Genomic DNA, 8,848 nt, shown 5'->3' with positions numbered 1-8,848 from the left:
GGGGATTTATTTCCTCATTCCATTCTCCAAAACATGGGCTACGGCTAGCGTGGCTATGCCCAATGATGGTCGAAAACCTTGCGACATGGTTAGTGTCCCTGGTTTGGCAATCAATGGCGATCAATGGCACCGACAAAATAAAGAAAATTAAAAAAAAAATAGAGAAAAATAAGGCTCAACTTTTCAAAAAGAAATCCGGCAATAGATCGGTCAGAATTAAGCTTTTAAAGGTTGGAAATAATAAGCGGGATTAGTGAATGATTCAAGGGATCCTTATCTTATTTCCAACGTTGGTTGATCTTGATTTCTAGTGAACACAAGGAGCTTAACTGATAGCTTTCTTGACAAAAATTTAAAAAGAAGAGAGGGAATATCTTAGCTGAGGTTGTCAGTTTCTAGAGAAAAGTGGATCCCCTTCAAATAGAGGACCAAATAACGGGAGATTAGAATGTAATCTGACTCCAATTCGAAGTTGGAGTCTAGGTCAGATGGAAAAAAAAGAACTCCTTCAAACTCTTATTCATGGTTAGCTGCACGTGCTGGTCTTAAGATTTTTTTCTTTTTTGCTGGTGGCTAATTATGCTTGACTAAATCGGGTATTACAAGCTTTCAATCTTGATTCATTCTAATATTAGTTATCATCACAGATGGGAGGGATATTGAGAGTGAAGGCGATAGAGGGAGGTGGGGTAGAACTAAATCAACTCTTTATGCTGAGATTCTTATATAAGTCCAGGATTAGAATTAGGCTCGGGTGCCTGTTAGGCTACGCTAGTTTCAGTTCAAGGTCTGAATCCCACATGAGTGTTTGGCTTTAGGCTAGACTTGGGTGGTAGTCAAGCCCAATTGGAGCTTGGATCAAAGACGAACTCGAAGCCTGCCCAGCCAGGCTAGCCACATGCCCCCTCTATTGCATTAATCAATTTGCCATTAAAAAATAAATAAATAATGCTATATATATTTGTTATCCGTAATTATGTTTGGTATAAGCCAATCAAATTCAGACCTACGTAATGCTACCATAGCCCAATTGTGGTACCAAACAAAAACTATACGCTGTACAGCATAAGGTAATTGGTTAATTCACAGGGTTGGTATGAGACACAATAGGTTTGTGGTATACTCGTATACGTGCTAGTCTCCATCATAAGCATTTCTTGATTCCCTTCCATAAACACATAAATGACACCCATAACTTTAATGTGAAACCAAATTCAAGCTCTGTCACAGTATCATGCTTATTCACGGAAGGAACAAGATTTTAATAACCGGAACAAGATTTTAATGAACAAAAGAAAATGTGTTTCTATTAATCGGTTGTTGTACTCAATATAAGTCCACTTGATTATTCCATGTTTCCAGCCTGAAAATCTCATCTAGTAGACAAATATGGAATCAAATTCAAGATTTTTCTTGAAGCTTTAAATTTATTTCACGAAAGGAAACAAAGAGCTTGTTGCCGATCAAATTAGCCCTACAATATGTAAAATAGTGCCACAGTAGCAATATGAAGTCGAAACTAGGCTCTCTCTCTCTCTCTCTCTCAACTGATTAATTCAACTAGTACTTAGCATGTCCAAAGCACATGCATTTCGAGAAATGGGATGGAAAAAAAAAAAAAAAACAAGAGAAAATATCGAGAGCGCAGACAACTTGGGATTTTTTTGTGCTTTTTCTTGATTTTTGATTGAATCTAGGAGAGGAGTCGAAGCATGGTGGGCCATCAACAAGCTTGGACTTGACTCTTTTGGAAAAATGAATAAAGAATCATGGAACAAGTGGAGTTGAGCCTTTTTATAAGGCATAATTCAGGACTTAGAAAATAAAAAAAAAAAAAATTGAAGTCGCACTCAGAATGGAATCGAAAAGAGAGAGTTATCATTATAATATTAAGATCAAATAAATAATATAGCAACGCAATAATATACTATAATGATACAAAACTTGCAACCAAGCCATGAACCCTATGATAGACCCAGTGAAGACAAAGAAGCCTCCAACATAGTCCTCAAGGGACCAACCTAAAGTCATCGAAGGTGACCCCATCGATGCCCTAAGTGTTTCTCCCATGCCATCAATACCCAAGACATGGACTAGACCTTGCTAAAGCAAGAAAGAATCATTGGTCAGATAAAGTCTACGTTCATAGATGGAACAAAAAGAAGACACAAGCATGGCGAGCGTCAATAATGTATCAAAGGAACATGAGACCAGATGGCTGCTATGCTAATCTTCCACCCAGCATACATTATAAGTTGGATCCTAAATACCAAATTGTGAGCCGTTTGAATTAAATTTGCATTAAAGTTATTATGAGGAGATTTAGCGTTCCTGTGATTTCAAAGAGAATCCCTCCAATGCTCAATATCATTTTATACAATCCATATCTACGCTCCATTCCCTTGCTCTGAGTAACACATGCAATTGGAGAAAGGGAAGATGCGAAGAGAAGAGTGAAAGAGGATTACACATGAAGCTGACAAACAAAGGGGAAGCAAAATCGGAGAAGACTCCGTTCCCTCGGTAAAAGTTTGGGGAATGGGTCTACCACAGCCACAGAACAAAGAAGCCTCAATGTAAGCCATACTTGCAATACATGCTGATCAGCAAAATCTAAGAAACCTAAAGAATTTGTTTTAACAAACAATTTCAAATAGTAAATGCATTAAAAGGCTGATTGAGATAATAATGCAAAACAATTTATCTCAAGATATTGGAAAATTACGTCTTCTTTAACTAATATTAATCATAAACAAGATTGGTAACTTAATACCATATTTAATTTCATGTTATGGAAAGATAATGATTTGAAGTAATTTCACACATAGAGTTGCATATTTAATACATCTAGTCTAGCAGCGGCATTTGATAGAGATTAGAGAGCACCCCCTCAAGACAAGCAGCATTACAGCTCATTGCTTATAGATAGGCACGACAGCTAGCAAAACCAGTTTGGAAGCTCTATCTACAAAACATTATGGATCTGTTTATAACACAAGGTCAGAACAAATTCTAAGTTCTATGCAGTATCAGGAAAGAAATTTTAAGAAACAACTTGTGAAGGTGGCAAACAACAAGTCCGTCCACAAGGAAGGATATTGACATGCCACTATGCAGTTTATCAGACACTGGGATAAGTCCAGACAAATAAAAACCACTATACAAAATGAGGGCGGCGGATGGCATATAACAAAAGCATAAAAGACAGCTAAAATCAATGCAAGGAAAAGAAAAATAGGAAAGATCGGACCACTCTTTGATGGGCCTCGTTGCTTTAGCCCATCCATCTCAGATAGACAGCAGCTATCTATAATGTAACACACTTGATCCAAGTTAAAGAAAAGGACAACCAGCCCTCCACCAAGTAACTCGATTCTCTATACAACAACCGCTGGTGTTAGGTTAAATGCTGCTACTGGCTCCAATGGCCGTGAAAACTCAGGGAATGTCTCTGCTGCTGCTAATGGCAATACTGCTGCACTTGCCTCCTTCAATGGCTCTGTGTAATGGAGCTCAATCTGGAGTCGGCGATGGAGAGGTGTCGAAGACATCAGCCCCTTCTTAATATCAGCCTGCAGTTCCCTAATTGGGATTGCAGCTAAGAAGCTCTTGATGTATTCCTTGCAGGACTCTTTCCCCTTGCAGACAAGCTCCCCCTCTGAAGCGTCATTTCCACTATCCTGCTCTCCCGTCAAACCATCCACACTACCAGCTCCTGTGGCCTCGCTATTAGCAGTCTTCTTCTTGGCAGAAAGTTTGTGTATTGTCGTGCTTTCATCAAACTTCAGAATGTAAGCCTGGTCACACCCTTCATAAAGCCTCTCACCAAGTGTGTCTACTATATAATAGGCATCATGTTCAACTTTAAGAAAAAAAAAGTGATCATTCCAGCTCACAATATAGAGGTGAGGACTTCCATCAGTGGGGAAATCTGGTCCACCTTGGCTGATCTCGTCCCAGATGTTGTCGAAAGACATGGCACCATGCAGGAAGTCAAAGCCGCTGTTATCATCACTGCCTTCAGGGTGAAAGAACCCGATGAAAGACTTCCCTGGAACAACAGAAAGTGGACGGATCTCTGCCTGGAGAACTGTTTCAAGATCAAAATGCTTGTCAGGGAAGCGCTCCCGGTATGTCTGGTTCTCACAGAGTTTTCTCCACTCACGAGAACCTTCTCGAATGAGGCTGTCAAACTGAGACTTGATAGGCATCATAGCTCGGTTGGTTTGAAACCAATCGGCGATGACAGCAACTAGAGCTGTGCATGCACTCTCACCAGAAGCTTGCTCGCTCCTCTGGTCAATAGATGCAAAGAAGACCTGGGTGGAAAGTTTCATGTGACCATCGCGGCTCACTAGGTCCTTTGACTCCCAGCTGCCTACCACAAAACTGTCATCACCAAAATCAGATACTGATGAGCGATTCATAGCACCATCTTCATCCACCTTTTGTCTCTGCAAACAAAATCAACCAAGACACTTTAAATTCCTCCTTGCAACTTCCAAACTATTTAAAACAAAAAAAAAAACAAATAAATTGTCATACAACAATGAATACCCACATTCGATAACCTTCTCTATACCTAAAAGCAAAATCTAAGAGGCCACTTATTAATCTTATATCTCAAAAGATGCTAAAGGACAACAGATGCCACATAAAGAAGAAAAATAGCATATCAAATCTGAGATCAAAGAACAATGAGTTCAGCTAAACATGTCCTACTTCTATCACATAAAGAGAGATTATGACGACAATGACAAAATATAGCAGCAAAGAAGCATACCACCACAGAGAGAGATTCATCAGAAGAGCTCAGCAGCCGACGGTCATAGTCAATGTCATCTCCTCCCTCTTCTCCATATGTTTTCTTTAATAGTGGCTCGCCTTTGGCTTTTGGAGATCTAAAACTTAGCTTCCTCTTTTTCCATGGGAGGATACTCCTTTTTGAAGTCTGCAACATAGATTGTTCAGGAACAGATGATGCTGTCTCCTCCACATGTGAATAGCCCACATCAGATCTTCGATGACTATAGTAGACCCAGTCCTCGTACTCCCCATCTGTCCTCGCATCATAGTAAAACAAACCCCCAACACAGTTAGCAGATGCCAATGTACCATAACTGAACGACTTCCTAATATTAGAATCCTCTTTCCCATCTTCCAGCTCTCCTTCATCAAGATCATCATCAATAGAGTCCGTGTCAAATGGGTATGTGTTTTCTGCATCGTCACTCCTCGCAGAGCACTTGCTTTCACTACCTTCATCATCCCGGCATGTCTTTTTAGACTTCCGCGTTGACACAAACTCTGTAAGAATTTTCACCTTTCTCAATCCAGCTTTAAGAGCAGAAAGCTCATCTTTCTCCGATGAGAGAGCATCTCCAGATGAAGGAGACAATGGAGCAGGCACCATTGGCCTCTGCACCATCTCTGGTGATTCTTGGAATGTTCTCAATTCCAACAAGCCGAGAACCAGCTGGAACATGAATAGCTTCCCAAGTCAGAAAAACTATGATTTCAGTGGAGATAAAATTTTGAAACCTCAGATCAAAAGTGGGAACTAAATATGCATACAATAAAATCAACAATGGATTAAAATGATGGTGCAATTATGCTACAGAGTACTAGAATGATCACCATAACTATTATTAAGCAGCATTAGCCTTCTTGTAGTAAACTAACCGGGAATCAAATGAGCAATCTTGGTCAGGAAAATACAAGAAGAATGCTCAAGAAATATCATTATGTCATACAATGCAATCAGGTATCACAGCACAACGTATAAATTGACATACATGAAGTGATGGAGGAGACCCAGTAGCAACACCAGGCAGCAACAATGGAAGGTTCAACTCAATTGCTTCTTCAGCTGAAGTTGTGAAATTGGCCAGATTGAATGAAGCCATTCCAAGAATAGATGCCTTGTTTTTCGATCCTTGGTTCACTCCCTAAAACGCAGGAAAAATAAGGTCAATATGATATATAAACAAGATATGCATGCAACACACACACACACAAAGGCCAAGCAATAAGATAATAAGCACATTTGTAATACAAAAACAAGATACTAGCATCTTTTTCCTTTCCAAGGTCCTGTTTGGGAAGTTCCTGCCAGATCCAGCAGGAACATCCTGGAAGAGAGACTAGAAGTGGGAGAAAGGAAGCGAGAAGGAGTGGGAGAAAGACAGCGAGAGGGAGAGGGAGGAGAGGGAGAGGACAGGTGATTGCAAGTTCCACTCCATGGAGAGCAAAAGAAAAAAAAGAACTCAAGAGGTCTTTTTCTTTTTAATTCCGCTGCGATAAACCCTAATGCCCCTGCATTCTCCCTCTCCCTTTTCAACGATGTCGGTCCTTCCCACCCCAATGATATTTTCATGATGATCCCACTGGATGCAGTGGGAGTTTCCAAAAAGGCCCTTAGTTAAATGGATTCAAAGCCCAAGATCAACTAAAAGCAATGTTATTCAAAAGATTTTCACTTTCCAGTGAATAATTCTAACTTGAATGTCTTCAGTTTCAATCATAGAATTCAACGTTTGAAATGCCATGCATAAATGCTAATTATTTTGGTTATTTTATTACTTTATTGCAACATATCTTCAGTTCATTTGTAATTTAGTCATGACTTACTCCATTGCAGTTTTAAGTTATCTTGTTTTATGGATAGTGATAACAAGAAGAAAAGGATGAAATGTTTTTGTGAAAAAATAATGTGGAGAAACTATGTTTCAGTTAGGATGAATGAGAAGGTACCACAAAGGAAATAGGAGATGACCATGTGCAGCCATCAACTTCCACTATCCTAAGTCGGCGAAAAATTTTACGCATATAGGTGGCTGGAAAAGATTTTGGAGGGTCGACCACAAAATAATGATCTTATGTGATATTGTCTTTTTTACATTTATATAAGATTTTATAGCTGGTTATTGTTGTTTAGCAATAAGACTAATGAATCCCTGAAAAGACCGAATTATGAATTTCCAAATTAAGAAGAAAATTCCAGCCTTATAATCGTTCCAACACTGTCATAATATAACTTCTATTTTAAGCTCTCTTTCTTTAAATATCCAAGTCTCTATAAATATAGCAAGCCTAAAAATTTTTAGAGGGGGATTCTAAATCAAGGACAGACTCATGATTTGGAAACTAAAAAACCTTCAACGAACTAAAAATTAACACTTTAGCCTCTTAGTAAGAACTCTAGATTATGCATCAATATAAAAATTTAGATACTTTATACGGGCTTACAATAATTAGTGCCAAAAAAACCCTCTAAATTAGGGGGGAAATATTCAGAAAAGATACAATTAGAAACCGGTTTTCACATGGATAATCCAAATAAAGAAAATCAATAGTGGAGAAGAGGGGGCATCTAAACGGAAAACTTTTCAATCAAACAATTTTTGATGGATAGAAGATTGATACCAATAAAAGGGAGAGTGGATTGAAAAAATCAATCATCTTCTCAAGAAAAAAATACCAAAAAAAAAATACAAGCCAAGATAAATATTCATGCAAGGGGGAAAAGATCATTGAGCTAGCATATAAAAACCCTAACTTCCAGTTGTAAGTTGTCATTAGTATAAAATATTTAAATGCACCAAAAAGATGGAGAGAGAGAGAGAGAGAGAGAGAGAGAGAGAGAGACGGAGACGGAGAGGGAGAGGGAGGGGGGAAGAGAGAGAGAGAGAGATAGTATATTAACTGTCACAAATTGGTCAGCTTGAAAAACCCCAACAAATAGTCAAAAATGTGCATATAGATTGCAGCAAAAAAGGCCAAATATAATGCTCAAAATAGAGAGGGAAAAAAAACATAGAAGGAGAAGGTAAATTTCCTCAATAGAAAGACGAATTACAGAGAAAACCAAAACAAGATAACTGAAATGAGTAAAATGTAACAAAGAATTCAATTAAAAAATCACAGGGCTAAAATTAGTACCACATTGAAGACGGCGAACGCGATCTCCCACGGATGGAAGCAGTTCTCCCTGTGGGCCGTGAGGGAGCACACACTTTCGAACTCCTCGTTCCACTCTACCGACCCATCCCTCACCTCCTCCTCCCTCGTGCAGTTCCTCTTCACTGTCCGCCGCAGCGAGCTCAGCGCCGCCTTCGGCCCCTTCCACCGCACCTCCGCCGTCACCCTCGCAGCCATCTCCGCCTCCACCCCGTCCATCCGCCGCACCACCAGCCGCACATGAAACTTCTTGGACATCAGCGGGGGCCACGGCCGCCACCGCATCATCCTCGCCACCATCCCCGCCGGAGCACTAAACCCCCCTCCTCCTCCTCGGCCGCCGCCAAAAAACGCCAAATCTCCACCAAAACGACCTCCGGAACCCCGAAAAAATCCGCGTTTTCGCAGCGAAATCGGCGAGGAAACCCGGAAACTGGTGCAGATCGCTCGCCGGAAGGGGTTTGGGGGGAGAAGATCGAGGGAAAGACAGGCGAAGACGGGGAGAAGAAGGGAGAAACGCGAGGGAGACGCGAATACACAGAGGGAGATACGGATTTACACAATAAGTTTAAAAAAAATAAAAAAAAGGGGGAAGGAGAACAATAAAACGGGAGAGACGGGGGTGGAGATCTCCGAAGCCACGGCCGGTTTTATCTTCTCGTTTTCCTCTTTTTAATCTGTTGTTATCTTATCTCCTGTTTAACCCGAAACGTGTGGTTAGTGTTGAAATTACTAAAATAGTCCCACAAATTTTTTAATTACCTGAAATATCAAGGGCACTTCTGGAAACGAATCGGTCTTTTAAGGGACCCCGCAGGACTTGGATATGGATGGAAAATGGGGGTAATTTTGGTAAAAAAAAGTAAATCCACTTATGAGCGTATCTTTT

At 40.1% G+C, this 8,848-nt stretch overlaps 1 protein-coding gene across 1 annotated transcript; it reads right to left on the bottom strand.

Moving 5' to 3' along the window:
* Positions 1 to 2,966: 2,966 nt before the first annotated feature.
* Positions 2,967 to 8,610, bottom strand: LOC140855622 (uncharacterized). The gene is made up of 4 exons (XM_073251786.1): positions 7,942 to 8,610; positions 5,796 to 5,948; positions 4,784 to 5,476; positions 2,967 to 4,454 (listed from the first exon to the last, which is right to left on the bottom strand). Exons 1-4 carry the CDS (start codon positions 8,257 to 8,259, stop codon positions 3,378 to 3,380), a joined length of 2,241 nt encoding a protein of 746 aa, XP_073107887.1. The 5' UTR covers positions 8,260 to 8,610; the 3' UTR covers positions 2,967 to 3,377.
* Between the last annotated feature and the right edge of the window lie 238 nt (positions 8,611 to 8,848).

The sequence above is a fragment of the Elaeis guineensis genome, chromosome 2 (assembly GCF_000442705.2).
Source record: "Elaeis guineensis isolate ETL-2024a chromosome 2, EG11, whole genome shotgun sequence".
NCBI lineage: Eukaryota > Viridiplantae > Streptophyta > Magnoliopsida > Arecales > Arecaceae > Elaeis > Elaeis guineensis.
The sequence above is the reverse complement of the archived record's forward strand: the minus strand, read 5'-3'. Positions and strand labels throughout refer to the sequence as shown.

Excerpts from the sequence above, each read along its gene's own strand:
- LOC140855622 (XM_073251786.1), bottom strand. The coding sequence starts at position 8,259 with ATGGTGGCGAGGATGATGCGGTGGCGGCCGTGGCCCCCGCTGATGTCC. Across the intron at positions 5,949-7,941 it reads CGTTCGCCGTCTTCAATGTG|GGAGTGAACCAAGGATCGAA; the intron begins GTACTAATTTTA and ends CCTGCGTTTTAG. Across the intron at positions 5,477-5,795 it reads GGTCTCCTCCATCACTTCAT|CTGGTTCTCGGCTTGTTGGA; the intron begins GTATGTCAATTT and ends TTCATGTTCCAG.